At 41.9% G+C, this 24060-nt stretch overlaps 1 protein-coding gene across 13 annotated transcripts in view; it reads right to left on the bottom strand.

Annotated features, from left to right (window-relative positions):
• tnika (TRAF2 and NCK interacting kinase a) overlaps positions 1–24060 on the bottom strand; it is a 63875-nt gene that overhangs the window by 23294 nt on the left and 16521 nt on the right. For all 13 annotated transcript variants that reach the window (XM_075448849.1, XM_075448851.1, XM_075448852.1 and 10 more), the window contains exons 3-13: positions 10646–10702; positions 9513–9638; positions 6401–6511; positions 4991–5081; positions 4568–4698; positions 4425–4479; positions 3737–3815; positions 3436–3611; positions 1885–1951; positions 1577–1775; positions 881–997 (exon numbers count right to left, since the gene is read on the bottom strand). In XM_075448849.1, the coding sequence (XP_075304964.1) occupies positions 881–997; positions 1577–1775; positions 1885–1951; positions 3436–3611; positions 3737–3815; positions 4425–4479; positions 4568–4698; positions 4991–5081; positions 6401–6511; positions 9513–9638; positions 10646–10702 (1209 nt within the window). The remainder of the gene's footprint in view (positions 1–880; positions 998–1576; positions 1776–1884; positions 1952–3435; positions 3612–3736; positions 3816–4424; positions 4480–4567; positions 4699–4990; positions 5082–6400; positions 6512–9512; positions 9639–10645; positions 10703–24060) is intronic.

The raw sequence follows: 24060 nt of genomic DNA, 5'->3' as shown, positions 1-24060 counted from the left end.
TTTCAATGACACAGTTTCATAAAAGGCTACCTGACCGATTAGTTTCCTTAAAGATAAATGAAGTCCGGGGGAGCTCAAGGACGAATCCACTCGATCCTCATTCTTAGCCAGATGTGTGCTTCTGACGGAACACCGAGTAGGAGTTGACAACGTGGTGGGTGGGTGACATTATTATAAACGGTGGCTCGGAAACGACAAAACGAACAGCTTCTCATGTAGTCTGCAACACGGGCGGGTAGTGTTTCAGGCGGGACCTTTTGCTCTATGTCAAGGGTGAGCTGTAGTAGGGAATTGATGAGGATGAGGACTGCATTATACATCGAGTTTGTTTAAGCTTCCAGCCACATAGCCAAGCTAATCTCACTACTTCAAACGAGAAGAGGAGTCTTAATGTAAATCCATAAAAATCAGTAGCACAACAGTTAAATACTTCATAAAAATGAAAGCATCAGTAAACAATCAAACAATGTGACCTATAATAACCTCACAAGTATTTTTTACTTCCATACTTGAGCAACCTGTTGTCGTTGACAGCACATCTGCACTTACAGTTTTAAATGCACAACTTGATACTTCCTCCATCTCTGTATGCTTGTTTTGAGTGGTGGCAAGATGATGCCTGAAAAGAGCTTGAATTTAAACTGTGAAAAAGCCAAACTGAAGAGCTAAAAGAGAATGTTACCCGACGGTAACGACAAGTGGGACTTTAAAGGGGACAATGATGACAAAAAGGGCAGCGCATCTACGTTTATCAGAAAAGAAAAGAGAAACAGAAGTTGAGGAACTTCAGATTTGAGTCATCATCACGGTACACGTGTCTGCAACAACACGATGTGTGCATACATGACACTGAATAGAATATGTTGTAAAATGTGTGAACCTGCTCTCGCTCTGCATGCCTCCTCTCCTCCTCTCTACGGAGCTGCTCCATTTCCTCATAGCGTCTCCTCTGGTCCCTCTCATGCTGTTTCCTCAGCTCACGCTCTCGCTGCTGTTGCTGTTGACAAAGAGAACAGAAGAACGAGCCGCACATTAAATAGCTTTCAAACCAAAAGGCCTTGCCTCAGCAGATTTTTTACAGATTCTCTGCAAAATGCTGGAATTCCTTAAACGTGTGCTCATTTCACCCATTTCAGTTTTCAACAACAGCTCTTAACTTTTCATAGCATCTACAAGGAACTTTTGAGGGTGATGTGACAGTGCTTTCACGCAGGAGTCACATGTATGCACTGGCTCTCTCTCTCTCATATACACACAGAAACTTGGCTCTGAGTTGGCGGGGTCATGTTAGTTGAGTCAAGTCGTGGTGCTTAGCTGTGCGTTGGTAAGCGAACCCTGGTGGGAACCCACAGAGAGCACACAGATTATGGGCTAAGGATTTCCTTCTGTAAGCCTGCTCTCTGGAGCTAACAGAACGACACTAGGGGGAAAAAAAAAGCTGCTTGTGTCTCTGCAGCACACTCTCTTTCTCCGCTACCTTCTTCACTGCTAGATAAATTGCAAATAATTGTAGCAGAGAGCAGAACTTCAGTTGCACAAAGAGCACATTTTCTCTCTTCAACCAAAAGCCTATTACCTGTTCCAGCCGCCTCCTCTGCTCCTTCTGCTCCTCGATGCGTTTCTGTCTCTCGGCCAACAGTAAGCGCTTGTGTTCCTCGTTCTGCTGCTGCTCCAGCTGTTGTCGCCGCTGTGCCTCCGAGCGCTCCTTATTGGCCAGCTGGAGGCGCAGGAAGTCTCGCCTTAGGGTTGACTCGCCAGGGATGTTGATGATAGAGCTGGAAAGTAGAATTTTTTTCATTGAGACCGTAAAGGCATATCAAATATGTGCTGGGTATAAAGCTGTAGAGAGGGTGTTTATATTTGTACATTTGTGAAGACACCGACCTTGGTTCACCCATGTCTCTTCCTTCATCCTCCTCTTCACTGCCGCTATACTCGTATTCTGTCTCATCTTATGGGGAGCGAGAAAGAGGCAAAGAGGAAAAATAAAACAAGGGAAAAAAAACACAGGTAAACATGTACTGTAGATAAGGTTGTATCCAGCAGAGAGCAAAGCCATTCCATTTCAGGTGTGGAATATTTCACTTGAGCCGCCTCTGGTCTTCACCAAGGCGCTCAAGACTTTGCCATTCCCCGATTCTCATTACTTTGAGGCACTTTCTTTTAGTCACTTCGAATACGAGTACAAATGACAGTTTTACTGTGTGTAGCGAGGTAGTGAACATTTGTACAAGAGCTCTTTCAGTCCCACAGGTCTTAAAGCATAATGGTTTGTAGAAGTGGCGCAGCTCATGCTGAGACACATCCACGTAGACTTGTCGTCTCAAGATGACAAATTGTCAGCTCCAAAAAAAGTCACAGCCACGACAACGACAAGACATTCCAAGACATCACCCTGCCGTTAAACCCTGCGGTGTGTTGTCTCTCGAACCGGTTAATGTAGATCTTACTGGTTCTGTTCTGCATGCCAAGTGTCAATCCATCATCTGCCACTGTGCATTTGTGCAATAGTGGCATTTAATCAAAGTCTGTCACTTTTACTTTCCGCCTCGCTAATAACCATGACCATGACAGCATACGTGCAACGATATTTGTGTGTGTATCCAGAAATTTAACCCTCACAGTTGGACTTTTTATGCAATGACTGTGTAATAATACGTATGCGAAAGCCTGCTGAAAGCTCACCTTTTATCATCGTTATTCCGATACTTGTTAGGTTTCTGATGACTCATTCAATGTGTATTCATACCTCTCCTATCAGTGCGTTTCGGGACTGTGCATTAACTGTGGCAGTCCTGGCCAGGTTTATGCCAAATATCTGACCTGAACAAATTTATCTTGGTCTCATGAAACCATTGAATGTGCTTCCAGTATTCAGCAGGCTCTTTTTAATTAAACAAAGCTAACTTTAATCTTAATGTTTATTCTTCTTGTTAACATTGCTCAGAGGTAGGTGTCCTGCACCGTGTTCTTTTGAAATGCTGGAGCTGTCATCGGAACTCTTTTTCCTTGATAAGCTCGGTGCCAACAATTTCTCTTAAAAAGATCCGCTTGTAATTCACTGCAGTTCTTTTCAATGAATGTATTACGATGTAGAGACATGCAGTTTTGTTGACAACCAATGGCTGAAACAATACATTGTCAAGATGTAATGCTATACAATCTCGGCCCACGTTACCGCGGTGTATTCACCCCCGTTACATTCCGGACATGAAACATGGTCGACAAACCACACTTGCTTAGATCTTGTCACACAGAAGTTGCCTCGATTGTAAACATAATTTTTCTCTAACTGTCAGACAAAAACTGCCTGTTGACAAATGTCAAGCGTAACTACTTAACGCGACTGTCGCTTGACCTGTTACAAAAGTCAAAGCCAAACATTTGTGTTTAAATCCTCAACTGCACACGTGTACTTCACATGTTCTCCCTCACCCCTCTCTCCTCTCTTCTTCTTGGTGCGGTCAATGTGGTCTTTCAGCTGGATGCGGATTTGCCTCTCATTGGGCAGTTCTCTGATGAACGGATGTTTGAGGAGCTGCTCTGTGCTGGGTCTCTGACTGTGGCTCTTCACCAGGCAGCTCTCTATGAAAGACTGGAACTTCTTTGACCTGAAACCAGACGCACATACAACAGAAAAACTTCCTTTGAGAGCAGCTACTTTCAGTCTGGACTACTTTCCCACCCTGCCTTTCTCTGAATTACTAGTTTAATAATTATCTGCATACACACTCACCACTTCTTTGACTTGAGTCTGGGGGCAGGGTTGCGTGGAATGAGGAAGAGGGCTCGCATTGGGTGCATGTCACACAGCGCTAAAGAGTCAGATATCAGGTACAAAACAAGAGGAGTTAGCATTTTAGAGTTAGCAACCTCATGAGCACGTGCTAAATTCTTATAATCATTCTTTTTACACATTTCTAACATACACTTACTTAATTTTATCATCTCCAAATGAGGACTTGCTCGTGAACCTGCATATCATTTGGTTTCATTTCCTAATTCTCAGTTTTATCAGTTTGTTTCAGGTGATTAGCATTCTAATCAATGTGATGACATCCAACATCCTTTTGAGTTGAACTACCTGATCTACCTGATTACTGTGACCAGTTGGGCAGTTTTTCACCATAGGTTGTTGCTTGGCTGCACCAAAATGAAAACAAGTCCTTTTGCCCCCAATGATAACAAATGTGTGCACCTCTAGGAATAAGATGATGAATAAAAGACTAAAGGCCAGGCAGCGTTCCAGCAATTTGACAGACAATTTTATATCTACCTCTTTGGCGCCATTAATTTTATGATTTAAGATGTGTTGCAGAAGCCCGGACTGGGAAAATGATCTGCCTCCTGATTAAAGTGATCTATTGAAGCAGCACTAAGAAATGATGGGTAACAGAGGTGTGGGATATTGACTGGGTACGTACGTGGCGCTCCTTCAGCCATCTCTATCGCTGTGATTCCCAGTGACCATAAATCACTCTGCAATGAAGGAGGCATAAATGCTCAGGGTGATCACAACAGTGTGAGTCATGTGCATTTTTATAGGAATGGAAACTGGAAAAATCACCTTGAAGTCGTATGTGGCGTCGGGGTTTTCATCACAGGCGATGACCTCCGGTGCCATCCAGTACGGTGTGCCAATAAATGTGTTCCTCCTTCCTACTGTTCTGTCTAACTGGGCCGAAACCCCAAAATCCACTACAAAGCAAGTACACGGACAAAACCAGTGGGTTTTAATAACACATACACATCGTCTCAACAATCCCTTCTTCATTGGGCTTTAAAGGGGAGGAGGGAGAGAGTCCCTTACTCAGTCTGCAGCATGAACAGTAGCAGAGCTACAAAGAGATGAGTAGGCTGGTATTCAGCATTAAGGCAGAAAGAAAAGTCACACACAAACACACCTCAGAGCCACTGGAAACCTTAAACCTCCTACTGCCCTCCCAATGCTGAAGCCATTTTGTCAAGTGGGGTTAGATGACAGACTGACCTAGTTTGACCTCAGCGTTCTCAGTCAGCAGGACGTTCTGTCCCTTGATGTCTCTGTGGATGACCTTGTGCTGATGGAGATGAGTCAGACCCTGCAGACACAGACAGACGCGGCATTAGAGGCAAAGCCACCGCAGCAATGAGCCAAGCTGCGATTATTTTTTTCCAAGGAAGAGCTTATTTCTGAAAAGGACGCATCCTTGAGCAGGTTTAAACTTGTAGCGTCGCTACTGGGCAATGACCGGATGACCTCTAGCCTGCCTGTGATTGGGTGACTGGCAGAAAGTAGAAGGTAATATCAGAAGTTTTAGTTTATCAATCATAACCGTCTGTAACTGTCAACCATACACTGAATGCACAGAGAGAAAACATGTTAAAAAAAAAATATGACGCAAGGCATTTTGTCTGTCTTTCACATTTAAACTACAGTAAATGCACATGTGAACAGAATTTGGGTTTTTCAAATGCTTATATTTGCTCATAACATGTACAATATTTACTGTTATACCTCGATATTTAGCATTTCAAATAAAATTCTTGCACTAGAAAGTCAAGCAAGCTACTGGATGAAAAAAAAAACAGAATATAGGTCAATCTGAATTGTTAAAAAGGACAGCGGGAACGAGGATGAGAAATGAAAAAAAAAATGAAAAAATAAAGAGAGCATGAGGCGTTCAGAGGCAGAGAAAGCACAAAGAGCCAAAGCAAAAAACACAGGGTGAGACAAAATATGAAAAAAGGGTGAAAAAAAGTGGAGACTGTTGCCCTCAGCATCCATATCGTACAATAACAGATGGCTGAGATAAGTCGTGGGAGAAAGAATACCCTTTCTCAAAAATCCAATCAAAGCCTTTACAATCAGTCCAGAAACATGATGGAACGTAAGAGACACAGGATTTTTAATCAAAGAAAAGGCCTTCTTTCAAAAAAGCATTACAGTCTTTGGATCGATCTTCCGCTCTCTCTGCGTTCGATGGAGTCTGTTGACGCCTTCAAAAGGCAACTTAAGACCTATTTATTTGTTCAGGTTTTTGCTTAATTGTCTTAGGGCTGTTATGATTATCACTGAGTTGCCTTGGCCTTTGAAACTTATACTTGTATGTACTTCCTAACTGTGTGTTTCTGTTGTAACTGTAAAGCGCTTTGTGACCCTGGCCTGTGAAAGGCGCTGTACAAATAATGCTTACTTACTCACTTACTAGTGAATTTGAATCGCGCTTTACTTTGTTTTTTGCGTCAGTCTTTATCTAGAATCTCTGAGGCATGTGGGACATGTTGGAACAGCAAATAAAATAAAAAGGATAGATGATCTAATTAGCAGCATAACAGCCAAAACTACAGTGTAATCACAAACTGCTCCTCTGTTGCTGCTTTGCTTCCAAACAAGTTTAACATCTGACTTGCGACTTACCCTGAGAATCTCTCTGCAGATGTAAGCCGTCCACTCCTCTTTCAGAGAGTTGCCCTTGGTGTTCTTGATCAAGTCTGTGACTGAGCCAGCTCCACAGAACTCCATCACCAGCTACGTACACACACACACACACACACACACACACACACACACACACACAAACAGTATTGATTATTCATTGTCCTGCCAAAAGGTGGTAATCTGGCCCAGAACTGTTCCAGATAAGCCAGGAACTCTTGTAAACAACTGCGTCAGGTGCCACGAAAACTAATCATAAAAAACATCACTTGTTTATCCGTGTAGGTACGCATCCTATTCCAAATAAACTGACAACAAGACACTTATAACCAACGTGCTCATTATCTTGGCAGGTATCTGGAAAAACACGCCACTACAAGTAAAAGTAAACGAGTTTTTCCATTCGCAGTGTTTTACACATGACTGGCTGTAACCGATTCTGGTGATACGGGGTCTTCTATACAATTAGCATGTTTTTCCAGTGCCTGTGTGGGTGCTCTAACACGGTCCACAGACATGCATGAAAGGTTAATTGGCAGCTCTACATTTGCTGTTGTGTTGCACGGTTGTCTCGTCTTTGTGTTCGCCCCGTAGATGGACCGCTGACCTGCCCAGGCTGTACCCTGCCCAGGCTGTACCCTGCCCAGGCTGTACCCTGCCCAGGCTGTACCCTGCCCAGGCTGTACCCTGCCCAGGCTGTACCTTGCCCAGGCTGTACCCTGCCCAGGCTGTACCTTGCCCAGGCTGTACCCTGCCTCTTGCCCTGCTACATCGCCACCTGACGCAACACTATGGCAATAAAAAAAGTTTGTAACTGACAGATGAATACTTGGATCCCCGCAGCTCCATGAAAGAGCTGATTTCTTTAGTTGACATATCTTTATCGTTTGGCTGATACACTGTTCTTGCATTTGTACGATTGTTTAAGTACTGATATTGTTGTCAGCCGGTTGTTAATGGCACATATCCACCAAGGTACCATTTCAATAAGCAATGTCATAACATTTATTTCCATATGGAGTTATAAGAGTATTCATTTTCTTTGCCAAGCTCTTGTATAAAGGAAATCAGAGTTGGACTGCTGTGTAAAGTCTTCTTCACCTAACCCAAAAGACTCTGAATGGGGTTAAAGGTCTGGACTTTGTGTTGGCCAATCCATGTGTGAAAATGATGTGCCGTGCTCCCTGAACCAGTCTGTCAGACTTTGAGCCCGACTAATCCTGGCATTGTCATCTTGTAAAATGTCTGCGCCATCAGCAAAGAAAAAAAACCCCCAATAGATCAAAAAACCTGATGAATCAGTATATTCAGGTAGTCAGCTGGCCTTGGATCTGACCAACCAAAGCAACCCCAGATCTAATGCGCTCGTCACTGAATTCTTGACTCATCAGACTGCATGACCCTTTTCCTTTGCTCGTCGTATGCCATCTCGCGAATTTAAACTTCTTTTTCCCTAATTAGTCTCACTAATAAGTGCTTTGCTTAAGGCTATGCAGCTGTTTCCGTAAGTTTTTTCCACTTTGTGCGTGTGGGAATGCTCTCACTTTCACACTTAAACACTGCAGTGAGTTCTGCTGTTTGATTTGATTTCCTCAAACGTTTCACTGATCACGATCGTTCCAGATTTTCTTCTGAGCACGTCTTCCTCGAAGATGATTGCTCTCCCCTACACTCCCAGGTTACTCACAGTAACACCTTCTCATGCCTTGGTTAAGCAATGACAAGCCACTCATTGCATCAGTTATAATTGCCAGCTGAAACCTATTAATCACTGCTTTTTCAATGGAACGGTCTTAGCTTTGCTAAATCCAGGGTGATTTTGTTTGCTTTTTTTTTAACTCGCTGAGTACATAGACAACGCACCTAAACAGACAGCCATAGTTATAGACTGCCTCTCTCCACACACTCCATAGAGAGAACAGAAACTAGTGGAATCAACTCTGTCAGTGGAGTCATACAATGAAATTACTGAAACAAGTCCATGTCCTGACCCAAACATAATGGATGCTTTTCATTATGGAAATAATTCTCCTCGCTTTCCTCACTCACATACTAGTCCCTCCTAGAGTGGATGTGAGGAGGACACGCGAGGACAGAGAAGCGGAAGCTGCCAAATGAGAAATCACTGGCTCCATCTTCAACAGTGCCAGAGTGTGTGCCAAATGTTGAGGTGCAGCATTTATACGCCACACCAGTTGATAGATAAAAGTCAGTGTAGGATAAACCTGTCTTTTCTCTCTCTCAGATATTCAACAGTCCTCCTCTATAATCACTCCTCTAAGGCGCACAAGAGGTGTCGAAGATCTTAGTGACGTGGATTTCCAGGAAGAGAGTGAACGCAAGAAGCTTTAAGTGCACATAAGGACAAGTGCAGAAGCACGTAACCCCCCCCTTCAGTCCTCTCTGCATTACATCCATGGAGACTGGTGGACGAAAGTTCAGCTGGTCAGTTCTGGCTCTGCTTCAAGCCCTCCTAATCAACCCTCTTGATGAGGAAGAGGCGGTTGGCAAAAAACAGCCAAATTCCTCTCATCCAGACTTTGAGAGTGTAGGGAGTCAGACAAACACAAAATGCTCATACAGTATACACATAAATTGAAGAAGACGCACGTAAAAACCACTCCAACACAGTTGTGCACACTAACACACTCGAGGATAACCATGAGCTCTCGAGTCAGGGAGAATTATGCAGGCAGTATATTTGGCTGCTGTGTGAGTATATATTAGCTTGTGTGTGTCCTCCCATTGTTGTGTTATGAATGCAACAGCATCAGAGAACAGAGAGTTCCTTTATTTCGCCTTAACACATGATTTATTACAGCCGCCAGAAGGCCCTACACTGATTCACATCCTTTGTTTTTTTGCTCAAACATATTATGGATACGTACAAACCCCAGTGCACACAAACCTGCAGTTGCTTGCGTGCATTGGTGCACTCCACTGTTGCTTTTCATGTAATGATGTGACAGGAAGAGCAGAAAGTCACTTTGTATTTTTCAAAAAGACTATCTGCATAATTCCCTTCAGTGACATAGATAAATATAAAAAAAGCAGAAAAATGCATGCCCAAACAAACACATAAATGATGCCATACCCATAGCTGGTCATCCACGCCAGGAGGGTTTTTCTTGATGAAAGCTCCATAGTAGGTGGCGATGTTGCGGTGGTGGCTGTACTTCTTTAGCATGTTAATTTCTGCTTTAATCTCCTCTTCCTCATCCTGAGACAAACAACAACAGAAATATTCACGGGCTTTAGACCAGGACCTCCATTTGTGAGCCTTTTATACATCCTAATGGGATGTTGATAGAGCCAAAGCAATCAAGTTATTCGTGGATTTGCATTTTGAATTGGTTTCAATTCAGAAAAAACGGGCATTGCAAAGCTCACAGCTGGGCCCCAAATTATGACAGAAATTACTTTTTAATTAGCTTTATTTCTAGGGGTTTCTCCGACAAAGCCAAAAAACTGTTGTTCCAAACAAGCTGTTGTGGTGTCAAATGTTAAGTCTCTTATTTATGATGTAAAATGGCAGAGAACTGAGCCATGATGAATTCCGTTGAGTGTTTTTAGTGATTTTTTGCAGTTGCAGCTCATTAAGTTTGCAATTTTGTATTTTACCCTTCATTTATTTTTCACCAGTAATTAATAGTCATTCATTCTTATTGTATCCAAGGAGATTGATTTGCACACTGATTTGCATGCAATCATCTTTTTGTTGACTTACTGATTTACACATGCACTTTTGCTTCCTTGTGCATTCCTTGATCTTCATATACCATGCACCCTGCATATGTTCATCCTCTTATTCATTCATTCATTCATGTTCCCATTGATTGATTCATTCAAAAGAGCCTGTGTTGCTGAATTCCTGCAGTCCTTCATTGTTTTGCTGGCAGCTGAGTGCTGACAGGGAGGCGCAGGGTGAGAGGATCTCTAAATATAGCTGAGATTCCCTCCTGCTTTACAGACACGCCTGAGGCCATACTGCTGTCCTAATACCTCCAGCTAATATTACCATGGCAATAGGCCTGTCCTAATTTCCTCTCCTCCACAACACGTTCACATGCACACACATTCACACACCAGCACTGACTCATGGCACATAATTAGATGTTATGGTAGACAGTGGTATAATCGGTTGAGATGTTTTTTTCGGGGGAGGTGGGGGTTGGATCATGGGCATGTACGAGTGTGTGTTCCAGAGTGCACATGTGCATGTCTTACCCCGGTGACATCCATGACCTTGATGGCTGCCAGCTGACCTGTCTTGACATGGCGACCCTGGTGAACAGAGGAGAGGAGGAGGACAGGGGACACAGATAGACAGGGCAGAGACAGAGGAGAAACGTGAATGAACATTTAAAAGTTTTCTACAGGGGAAAACAGCAGACATGCATATTTGCATTTTCACACTGCCTTAAAAAAAAAAGTCTGTTTGAACAGAATAAACAGCATATATAGCACATCTTATTTTTCCATTCGTAATCATTTACCCATATATGATCTGTAACCCCTCTAAATGTAAATAAGGAGTAGGTCCTTCATTGAAATCTATATGCAAGTTGTCGGTTTTATCTCATATCTATTCACAGCTCTGGTGTTTTGGAGGTCTTACGGATTTAATCGAAGCTTGAAAGTGGAGAAAAGAGAAATATTGGAATGACAGCTGCCCTCGCTTTGAACCTGGTTGGGGATGTTGCGATACATAAACAGTGTCTTAAACAGAAGGAGCCCAAACTGACATCTCTTTCTTTTTATATAACTAATAACAGTCAACGACTTTAATAAACTCTCAACATCCAAACTCTTTTAATGGAAGTTTTGCTTGTGTTTCAAATGGAAATATAGTTTAAAAATCGACTTTTTTTTTTTTTTTTCCCTTATCTACACAAGAATCAAGCGCTTTATGATTAGACTTTACTTGACAATCAGACTTGATTGCAATCTTCATTTTCATTTTTCCAAATTGGTATATCTGAATGAATCATACTTCAATGCTCATGTCTCCTGTTATCGCAGGCACAAGTTTCAACATTTATATCTTTATGTGGATTGCCAACGGTCTTTGAAATCATTTAAAATGGGTCACGTGCTTTTCCAGACAAATGTTTATCAGCAGAAAGAGATTAAACCATGTCTGAGATATCTCACAAGAAATGGTAGAAAAAAAGAAGACAGACACCGATCTATGAACCCGACTATTGTGTAATATCAAGGCGATGCAGATGCCTGGGGGATGTAGAGGGAAAGTAACCAAGAGATAGGACGCTGAGGGCAATTGGAAAGCCCAAGTGGTTCATTTGTAACAGAGCATCTGTGGCTGTGATAAACTAATGAAGCTAACATGGATAGACATGCTAAACCCACTGATGGCTTTTACTTCCACCTGTCTGAACTCAACTGATTAGCATGTTATAGTCTGATCAGAACAGCTTAGCAGTAGTGATACAGACAAACAAATCTATACACACATAGGCCAGGAAATACACACACACGCACACACAAAACAAGGGTCGGACTGTTTTCCTTCTGGAACTGTTTGAAACCAGATGGCATTAAGGGTCTGGCTCTAAAGCACCTCCTAAGGGCTTTAATGGCTGGGTGGTTCTGATAACATGTGCTACACCCAATAACCAGGCCAGGAATGCCATGGCAAGAACAGAGCCAAGTAGGAATAAAAGTTGTTGGCTTCATATATTTGCAGGTTGTCTGCTGGAATGATTTTACCCAGGGCAGTCTCTGCACCCTGCCATTGGTCATTAGTCATTCTCGCAGCTTCATATTGTATTTTAATGTCGTTTTAACAGATCAATAACACCCACAAGGTTGCCAAGACTCAATCTACTTGATGAATAGCTCTTGAGTGTTTGTTTTTCCATTGGACACAATTATTAACAGTGAAGTAAGAAGGCAAGTATAGCAACTGGCTTGTGGTCAACATAAGGATACTGTTAAATCTTTATCTATTAGTAATCAGTTCCCATGATGTTTGGAGCAAGGGCTGATTCCCAAAATGTAGACTGATAAGGACTGACTTTATTCATAATATGTTTGAACAGTAACTTGCACAGTTATCACTGTGTAACAGCAAAATGCATTGAAACGCGTTTCAATTTGTGGAAGAAACCGTTTGAAGGAGCTGAAAGTTGGAAACAAAGCCCACCAAAGAACATTTGGTGGGCTGCCAAAAGATAACTGGAAATATTCTAGTGTCAGCTGAGCTCTCTGAATGACTTCAAGTCGAAATGTCTTATTTAACAGCTCAACTTTTAAACTTGCTGATATATTGCTGAAAGAAAGTTGGAGTTTAACATGGTAATTCTGCACTTCACAATGCAAACTAAGCAGGATCCACTGGATGGTTGAACACTGTGATCATCTTTCTTCCCCTCGCTCCCTCGCTCTCTCCCTCTCCCTCTCTCTCTCTCTCTCACACTCACACACACACACACACACGCTGAAGCACACATAAAAGCGCAGTCCCGATTCTGTGAGAGTAAAAGAGCTGGAAAGATTGACCAGGGATTTCTCATTAGGATCAGACTGCCCCAATTCCACAAGCACAAGGGCCAGCTTTGTTGAAAACCCAACAAAAGAATTACAGCCACTTACAAAGCAGAAACTCACATTACTCATACACACATACAAAACACAAAAACTCCATTTCATTTTATTTCTTGCCAACACCCCCACATATGCACACAAAGGCAATGACTGAAGGAGTCAGAGGGTGACTGAGAGAGCAAGACAGTGAATGTGTCAAACATCTATCAGACACGGATATCATCAGAGCTGAAAAAAGATTCATTACTCCGAGCCACCTGACAGCCTCCCTCCATCCATCTCTCCTCACCATTCCTCCGGCAGCAGTAATGTTATCCAGCCTTAATAGATGACCAAGTTTGAAAGGAGCATCAAAAAGGAATTAGCACAGTCTGTTCGTCATCATCCTTTGCTCCGTCTTTGTCCTCTACCTCTTCGTTTACTTGCAAATCCAAAGACGAGATAGAGCCGGGCCAAAATAGTACTTACACCGCAGTAATCAGAATAATGCATGCAACAATATAACATTGAAACAATTCAGGTGAACAACGGATAAGACGATAACTACTAAAGCCATCAGTCAATTCATTGTTTCATGAAACACATGTCATGTTAGCTGAGAGTCATTTCTCTGATGTTACATTCTGCTGCTTTGAGAGGACAACCTGATTTCAAACAGCAACATGCCAGGTACGTCTTGTTTTTTGGATATTTTTCCCCCTAGAACACAGGATTAACGCTTTGTAAACCTGTTTTTTAGGCCAAACCATTATCCCTTCCTAATGCTAACCAAGTGGATTTGTGTGCCAGTTTCAATTACTCCCAACATATTTAAATGGACTTGTTCTTATTACAGGAATGTTGCGCTTTTCGCTTCCACGAATCTTCGGTGGGATGCATAGCACATAAATGTCATCATCACCACCACCACTCGGGGTAAAACCCGGCAATTTGATGTGACCGCACAGACTTGTCAGCTGACCTGATTCGTAGTGCACACGTGTCTCTCGAAGTCGACCTGCCTGAGCGCGGTGGAAACTAGAATAAGAACAAGTCAGTTTCCGCAGGGAGTCAAACTTGTCTGTGCATACGTCCACACTTCCAAAAACGTAGCAGTGTCACAATCTGTGTATGAAAATTGTAAGGTGGCAAGACATCCTTCGGTTTATGTTTTCTCCTACAACTCATGTGACATGTTGGGAATAACGTCATACAAATAGTCAATTGTGTAATCCTAATCCCAACCATTGGCAGTGTAAGAGCCAGTTAATGGGGAATTCATAGAATAATAAGTTAGATTAAAAATGTTTAAAAATGCTTAATTTAATTTGAAGAAATTCATAGTGATTATATTTTCTAGAATGCTTAACTTAGTATAGTATAGTATTAGTGTAAAAGATGCTTTTACTGTGAAACGTAATTTTGATATTGCTTGTATCCACGTTCACGGTCAGATTGCAGCTGGATTCTATGGAAGCAACACAGTTTTTTGACCGATCTGTACCGAGCCTTTTAATTTCTTGTGTAAACGTATTTTTTCAGTTATCTTAGTAAACATCATAAAAGAAGACTTGGTTTCAGTCGAGTTATTCAGATACTGGTTTTTTGACAAGCTGCAAAGGTGGTACAACGAACTTTGAGGACACAGAGTGCCACTACAGGCAGTTTAGGGCGATCTCTTGCATGAAGGTGCAGAAGGCCCTTCTGCCGTCTCCTCCTTCCTCCTTATAAGCATTTATGGCCTTCAGAAATGAACTGTAGCGAGACATGGACAGTGGACAGCATGATACAGAAACACAGAGATTTAGAATGTAAAAGGGAAAAGAGTGACAAAAACATCGGGATTGTATCATTTTTGAGCTTTTAAAGCGACAACATTTGTGTTGGAATGGCAACCAGCTTGATCAGGTTAAATGCCAAATATCTGCTGGTACCAGCCCCTCAAATGAGGATGCACTGTTACAAGCCCTTGCGTGTTAAATTCGGTTTTGATCGTTGGTCACACAAAATAGGAAATTTCAAGAAATGATGTAGAACTCCAAAACACGTCAGGGTGACAGATCTATGTGATATTTCAAGTTTGTCATACATATATCATCATGTGTTTATTTATACAATACCGTTAATGAAAAAAGGAATATAGCTGCAGCCTTGATGATGATAAATAATGCAATGGATTTCACACATTATGCTGTCATCCTGCTCTCTCTCAAAGGGATAGCCCACTTACTCTCTGTTCCATCCTATTCAGACCCAGCAGCATTGAGCTTCACAGGCTTGTTCATCCCTTCCTCCACTCGTTTGTTGACTGCTTTGCCTCTGTGACCTAGATCTACAGTTTCTCCCTCTGTCTCACTCTGCCTCCCTCTCTTATCCCTCGGATTCTCTCGCTCATTATCTAAACCCTCTTAACGTCTCACAATCTCCTCTTTATGCCTTTCCATTAATTCACAGAATGTCTCGCCTACTTTTCCTCTCCCTGTCCCTTGTATTTTCTGTCTTTGTCACTCTCAGGCCTCACAGCTCAGGCCCAGTGGCCTGTGAAAGGCTGGTCCTACATGAACATGACTGAGCTGGACGCTAATGCCACCGTTCAGCTTTGAGCTTGACGAGAAAACACGACACGAACAGAAGACTTAATGCAACCATTTCACTTTCCCCTCTGCTAATGCATGTAAAGCCTTCTGCAAACCACAATGCACTGACGTGAGCCTGTGTCTACGCAAAGCAAGACAGACAAACTGTGTGCTTTTCCAAACAAATGCGTTCATCTCATGCATCTTAACAGTAATCATACTGAGGATACCAAATGAGATAGAAATGGCTTCAAATGTTAAAGCTATCAGTTTTTGCTCCCTCTACTCCGGTGGAGGTATTTTGACCAAATAGCATAGTATCCATTAACTCACACACACCCACAAAGAGCTGTGATGCCAACAGGCCAGGTGTGTTTGAGCGATAACAGACCAAACTGACTGCATTTGTTCCGCTTGGATGGACTTGCTGCGAGGGAGACAGAAAACTGATAATAAACTGATTTCCAATCAGCCTACAGGCTGCCACATCACGAAGGGGTTATTACTCGGCATCATGGTTGCAGGTGAATGTTGCTCAACTGAGTGAAAAGGCAGAAAAATTCTCAGCTGAATGTGTAGGTCTCTTTATGATGTAACCATCAAACAAAACAAGTTGTTTACAAAGAAGTGTGTCTTTGCAAAGTCAAGTCCTTTGCACGCATTCAGCGTAAGTGTTATAGAACATCTGGGGTATATCTGTCATCTGAGAGGACTGCGGGTAAATAAAACATTCAGTACTGGGGCTTTTACGGTGTCATTCATGTGTGTGATGTTTCAGTGACCAATGATTCCACTGGAAAAAAAAAATATCAGGGGCAAAAACAAACGTTTACACCCAGAATTTTGATGTGTGGGGCTTAAACACAAAAGACGAAAACTTTAAGTGAATCAAAACTTCAAAAATAAAGCACCTTAGATTTAAAGTTGGTAACTACTGATTTCTATCAATATAATTAGGCTGCAACCAATAAGGATTTTGGAATTGAGTTGTCAGAAGAGTGAAAAATGTCAAACACAGCAGCCTGTCGGCCAAAATTACACAATTCAAGTGCTTTCTTTATCATACTATCAATCCCCACGAGGCTTATTGTGTCATTACAGAATAAAAACGCAGATTCCCTGAACTGAGTTACTGTTAACTTACTGTTAACTGATTTATCATTTACCATGTCAGAGAATTTTGCATTAAAAATAGATCAGTGCTTCTGGCAAAAACTCCCACAGACAAAACTGAGCTATAAAGTTGTTTGTTTAGTCAGCTTGAATGCTCAGTACTACTGTATACTACTCCGATTCAGATGACCACTCATCCTAATGCTGCTCATGTGCTGATCCTCCTCCATCAATTAACATGTGACCCATGGGGGAGATGTCAGAATGACACAACGTATATGGTTCCAGGAGTTATCATGAGCAATAAAGGTGTATGATTAATGGCACCTGCAATGTGATGGTAAAATTTTTTTTTTTTTTTTTTTTTTTTAAATCAGCAAAGCGCTTGTGGGCTGTAGAAAAAGCTATACAGCTTACTATGATGTGAGAAAGAGCATGTAGCCCGTATTTCTTGGGGTGAAGATAAGTGCTCGCTGATTCTCTTTAGTTTACATATACACTTACAGTAGCCGCAGGCTGCAGAGGGAAGCATCTCTTTATCATTCTCACCTTTGCACGCTCAGTTAGAAGAGACTAACCTGCAAACCACAACCTTAATCCAACCTTCTGGTGAATATCATGATACCCTAGGTATCTCTCTCTGTGTGTGTAAAAGTGAGAGAGAGAGAGAGAGAGAGAGAGAGAGAGAGAGAGAGAGAGACAGAGAGAGAGAGACAGAGAGAGAGAGAATGAGAATTAAATGCTTTTACAGCATGTGTGTACTTTGTTTCTTTGTGTCCACGTTCATGCCCTTGCCAAGTCAATTACACACACACACACACCCCTGGACACATTTACTATGCAGGACACTTCCTGGAGTAGCCTAGCAACAGTCTTGGCCGGTCAGAGCGCAGTGGGCTCGACACTTAAATAAACACACGCACATGCTAATGTGCACGCTCACACACTAACACACAAAGACGGAAGGGACAGGGAAGAAGTAACCACTGTCTTGATTTCCCCAAGTTGTTCTGTAGAAGAAGAGGTTAGGGTGTGGACAGGATGGAGGAAGAAGGGAGAGGAGGAAGTCATTAAGAAAGCAAGGAGGGGAGGGGCAAGTTATGTGAGATGGATGAATCTTACAGTGCATTTAAAGCAATGTAGTCAAGAGGAGTTACTTTTGTAATTATGAAAAGAATGAGATTTGTGATCTAGAAATATTGGACTTTGTAGCCCTTTAGCAGTCCAAAGATGTACATCACATTACTTACAGTTGTCAGATGTCTACCACAAGTATGCCAGACGTGCTACCTATGAGGATTTTATACATCTCACAAAGTATTAAAATCAAGTTGGAGACCTGACATTGACTCAAAGAGATCTTCCAAAGGGGCTTTATCACATGAATAAAAGAACTCAGTAGATCTTGAAAAGTAGACGCCGGTCAGAGTGCTCTCAAGTTTGGAAAAGCAGTGAGAATTTCTAACGGGAAAGATAACTTATAAGCTACTCACAACTGGACCACAGAGGAGATCATTTTCCCTATCTGAAGCCGCTCAAACGTCAAACATTTCATCGGGGTTCAAGCATGTAGTTAATTTTAGACCATGTTACTTTTGCATCAGACAGTTGTTTAATTTGCACCATTTCCTTAAACAAAGAACGTTGCTCCACATTATTGCATGTGCAGAGGCTGGCCATTGTTTCCTACCACTGATCAGCAGAATTCATCTGGAGTTATATCAGACTTGTTGGACAGTTTACTGCTAGGCATTACTTTTTCAAGGCTTTTAAAGATGATGAATGTTTGCCCTTTCCAGGCTTTGTATTTTTTTTTTTATACTGCCTCATAGTTTAGGGCTTGGATGCATGGATTCACAGCTGATCAGTGGCAGGATACGGAGGACAGCTATTATACATTCAATGATGGTTGTTCCTCAATTGAGTAAAAGAGTGACAAAGTGAGCATGTGGTGTAAAAGTGACGCAGCGTACAATTCATTGTATTCGGGATTATTCTAATCAGAATAAAAGTTTTGAAGATTAACTTGTCTTTGCGGGCAAAACATGTACTTGATTATTACAATGGGCATTAAAACTTCTGTTTCTGATAAGATAGAATAAAAACAGATAAGAAGATAAATTGTTCTGCATCGTTTCTTACATTTATTTTCAAAGACTCAGTACTATGGATCTCCAGCTTGGATCGACCTTCATATGATTTAGAGATCATACGGGAGGACAAAAATGAAATAATTTATGGTTAAGCATATTAATGCATGCATGCTCAAATTCACTAAACTGGAGGCAGACTGCCAGATTGTGTAGCTGACTCTTTGTAAAAAAGGAAATGGGTCACCACATAATCCTAATCTGTGTCCTCCTGGTAATCCACACTTTTATACACAGAAAGGAAGAACTGACTGGGAGTCATCTAAACATTGATCCCCTGGCACAGGTCCTGTCGCAACACATCATATTGGCCCTTATGGGGGTCTGATTTCACAGAAAATCTGGTAAACGTGAACTATGCAGTGAGCCCGCTGGCTTTCACTCTATACATTTTTCATTTTGCTGGTACTCTCCGACAGGTAGGTTCTGAAGGGAGACCGCTGTCACACGCACTTACTCTCACATAAACTTCAGTTCAGCTGTGTCAGGGCTGAAGGATTTCAGACAACTGGTGTCTCGGTCTGCAACCTTTGTATCAACACCCACTGGTTCTGGTCTGTTGCCTTACATTCCCAGGTGGCTCAGCACAATGTGCTGGAGCCACGATGCAGAGTAAAAAGCCACTTTTGGGTAACAAACATTACAAGCAGTTCTGCGGGAGGGAATCCAAAGAAATACGAGGGCAATACTCCTAGACATACCTCACTGCAGTTCTCAAACCTACAGTCATTTTACGTCTGTGCGTGCTCACAAACAACAATACTCGAGAAAGGTGCGTGTGGGCACGTCCGCACATGCTCGCTGTTGTGAAGTCAGTGAGGCGGTAAATAAAAGTGACAAAGGCCTCCATTCCAATCTACTACTGCACTACCCGGGAAATATAGCAGAACCCTGGGGGTGCTCTCACACCCTCGCATGAGCAAGGAAGAAGAAGGAGGCAAATTGAGACAGGAAGAGATTTAAAAGGGGAAAAGACAAGTGGGGCCAGTAAAGATGAGGGAAACATACAAATAGAGAGTTTGTGGGAGAGGAAAGCAGCAAAGACAGGAAGGTGGGGGTGATGAAAGAGAGGAAGATGAGAGGAAGGAAGATGAGTGCAACCATCTGTAGAATAGAGGACATTCACTGAAATGTGGAGGGAGGGTTACATCAGACAGCCAGCGAGTTTTTGTTCAACTTTAAAAGAACCTATTCTATCAGCTGAAGCCTGCTGAAACAATAATCCATACGCAGTCTGACATAAAGCTGCTCATTAACCTGCCTGCTCAAAGAATAATCAGCTAATAAACAAGCCTGTGGGAAAAAAAAAACAAATGCAAACGGAAACAGACTTATCCGGGTTCAAGGAAAGGATTTGGCATGCTAAATAAGAACAAATGCACACCAAATTGTTTAACTCGAAAAAAGCAGTGAATACTGTTATCATGGGCAAATTAGATGGAATGCCTTTCAGGAAGGATGAACAAAGCTGGCTAAATCTATCATTTCACAAGAAAATATATTTGGCTTAATATTGCCTACTGCAGCCTATGTAAAGAGAATCTCAGAGTGTGTGTATGCATTTTGTTTGTGTGTAAGGTCAAAAAATAGCAAAAGCTTGTTCCATCCTCTGATGTGATGGCACTACATCAACGCTAACAGGATAATCTAACCTCTCGCTGGATGAATGTGAGTGCAAAGCTTATTTATGCTAAGCATTAGAGAGTGACCCAGATTAACTGAAACACACATTTATGTATAAACAGATCTAATGTAAATAAATAGCTTTTTTTTTTTTTCAAACCTGTCTTGAAAACTGAAACACCATTCCATTCAGAAAGCTGTGCGCAAACTGAAAGATTCCCCCACTGAGTATTCAACTAATATATACATTTTATTTATTATTCTCCAACAAATGCCATTAATTGCTGAAAACATAAATTGCCTGATAGAGTTGCAAAGGGGAATGAATAAATTTTGATTTAATAGTTGCTACTTAACCTTTAACACCATAGATCAAATATATCTACCTCATAATATCATCAGAACTTACTTGACCGTTTTAAGAAATGGGAAAAAGTCTCCCGTTTCAAAAATCCCGCCAATGCAGAAGTGCCTTCTAATAGCAGCCGAAACAAACAAAACAAAACCTTGACAGAAGTGCAAATAAATCTGTATTCTCAATCGCTAGCTTCATCTCCTATCTAAGAGAAGGTGACACTCATTTTGTGAGTGTTAATCTGCTGGCAAAATGAACACATTGGTGTCACGTGTGAATTCCCACACACGTTCTTATTTGGAATATTTTGAGATGGCAATCTGATGAGATCAGCCCTGGTGTTATAGACGCATCGCTTTGCAGCGTGCGTGTCGGTCACAGACATGCACTGTAGCAGACTTGTAGACTTGTTTTTTCAGTCGTCTTGGTCAAATGAACAAGAAACTTGTTGTGAGTGTAAGTGTTTGAGCGACACTGAAGCTACTGCCCTCAGGTCAGTAATCTGCTCCCATCCACCGCCATCTTATTTAACATGATGCCCTCTTCTTGTTAGTTCTATTCCATGTCAAAACGTGTCGTTAAGATAAAATTGCAACTCCGGAAAGACGTAGTGTTGCGGCTTCTCTTACAGCAGTGACAGTGGAGATGTTGTCCTTAGTGAAGTAAAAGATCACATTTTTCTTCAGTTGATAACAACTACACCGTTACTGTAGTGCAATTAAATCCTCATGAGTATAACGCTGACTGTTCAATAAGCTTAAACAAGCAGAAAAGTGATTTTTCAGCAGCTTCCATCCACTGCAACATTAATGAAAAAGGGATCAATGTCTGAATGACATAGTGCCATAGCTTTAATAAACAGATGAAGCCATATATGTTATGCATCTTATGTCTGGAGTGGGCTTTAGAGTAAAACAGAAGATGAAGTAGTTCCGGCTGTTTTCACAGACTTGAACCAGACTTGAAACCAGTGGGTGATGTCACACAAGTGACGGCCATCTTTTTCACATAAAAAAATACACCAAATGGACAATCCGCCCTCCTGGACGTCATCCTGATACATCTGGGACTTTATCATGTCCAACGATGAGTGCAAGGTGCCCTGTATGCCAGCATACAGTAAAGTCACGCTGTAAAGGGACAGATAGTTTGTATTTTCTACAATGTCAGTCTCTGATTTCACATCAGTTCACAACCCAGGTCCACTTGCCATTAGTATGTCATAGTTTGGCCAAAGTGATTACTTCAGCCGGCACCCTTTCAAAGCAGAGAATATTGTCTTTTTATGATTGATGATTAGGATAAAACCAAAATTTACACGTTTGGCTAATCTTTTTAATTACTCAAATTTGACTGGGTGCTTAAATGCACTGTGACCCTGAAACGGACTAAGCAGTCTGGAGAATAGATGGATATCAAACTCAGTATACAAGCACAGACTACAACTCATTCATGCACTTGCTCACTGACTCTGTTAGCGATAGATCTGCCCGTTTCGCCCACTCATCTCAAATTTATAAATGAAACTCCCTGCACGTCATCAGAAAGAAACAGATTCCGCTGTGAATGTACAAGTCAGACATATCAGCAGAGGAGGAGACCAAGTGAGGGAACAGTACCAAGGAGGAGTAAGAGAAGGAGGAGGAGCAGGAGGATTGCAGCAAAGAGGCAAAGCGGCAGGTTCAGCACATTGGCTTCACGCTCCAGCAGCTCTGGAGGTCAAATGAACAGCCGAGCTGATTTACTGTACAGACTGAAGGTGAGAATGAGGCAAGAGGAGACTGGCTGAAGCAGAGTGTGAAGATGCACAGAAAACACGAAGAGAAGAAGAACTTTATATGAAGCAAAGGTGGATATGGTAAAAACAAGAGGATAAGGGCTGTGAAAAAAAGAGATGACAGTGGGAACAAAGATGAATGAGAGTCACAGTTGCTATATGTTATTGACTGAACCATTGACAGGTATTGATCCACACAGAGGGAAAAATAGCCTTAGCGAAATAGTTTTTTTATGGCAACCAACAGTAAAAGAGTTGGGGATACATTTGGGAAACACAAAAGTCAGGATGATAAAGAAAAACAAAGACCAAATGAGAGATTGTTATTGACATGAGGCATGGCTAATTGACTTCGGTCTGGGTGGCAGGAGTGCATTGTGGGTAAGTGGGCCGTGTGGCCTCGGGGAAGACAGAGCATTGATGTAGGCTAATGAACACACTGCCAGGTGTGAGTGTATATGTTGGCATGTGTGCATCCCTGAATGTGGGCAGAACGAGCCCATCTGCTCATCCCACGGTAACGAGCAACATCCACCCCCAGTTACGGTTCACAGTTCATTCATAAAGGCTCAGGAGATTAAAGTGTGCATGTGTGCGCGCCAGTGTGTGTGTAGACAAACTGCAAAAAAGAAGCAATAAAGAAGGGCAATGACACAGTGTCACACTGTAAACAGAAGCATGCAGTCCCTGCATCAGGGACATGCATTATGCATGGCAACACACATACACACGTTGTCTTATTGTAGACATAGATAAACGCAAACCGTTGCTGAGCTCAGTAGCCTGCAGGCTGCACAGCTGAGAACCTCTGAGAGCATTTCAATTAGCACGAATACTGTCAAACAGTACAACTTCACACATCTGGTTGCTATCACAATAACTGAAGTTTATATAATATGGCTCTCTAATTTTTTCTATGGGAGTTTGCAAATAGAAAATGGCTCTCTGTTGTGCAGAGTATTACTGATGGGATGTTGAAGTCTATGCTTATGAGACATGAAAAGGCTTTTAATTCAACTCCTTTGGTCCCTGTCCAATCAGAGCGCAAGTTTGTTTCACATTGTAGTAAATAAAGTATACACACGTTGAAAATAACCATTAGTTGCAGAGTTGTGGTAGGCTTTGTTGTAATTAGTCGACAGCACCTCAAACAATATATTCTTTCTCAATATTTTGGCAAAAATGTAATGTTACGACACAAGCTGATATTTTAGTACAATCTATCAATGACTTCTTCCAGAGACACAAACTGTATCTGCTTCCTTGCTTGATCCTCTTCCCTGCTGTGAAACACTAGCTGGAGGAGTTTAGAACATCAAACAGGAGAAATAAACAAAGTCACTCTATTTCATTCCATCCTTTTTCTGTCATGCTGCTTTTCTAGGATGTGCACATACTGTGTGTGTGTGTGTGTGTGTGTGTGTGTGTGTGTGTGTGTGTGTGTGTGTGTGTGTGTGTGTGTGTGTGTGTGTGTGTGTGCGAGCGAGCACTGTGAGCACGCA

The sequence above is a fragment of the Odontesthes bonariensis genome, chromosome 17, assembly GCF_027942865.1.
Source record: "Odontesthes bonariensis isolate fOdoBon6 chromosome 17, fOdoBon6.hap1, whole genome shotgun sequence".
Classification (NCBI taxonomy): Eukaryota; Metazoa; Chordata; class Actinopteri; order Atheriniformes; family Atherinopsidae; genus Odontesthes; species Odontesthes bonariensis.
This window is presented reverse-complemented; position numbering and strand designations above follow the sequence as displayed.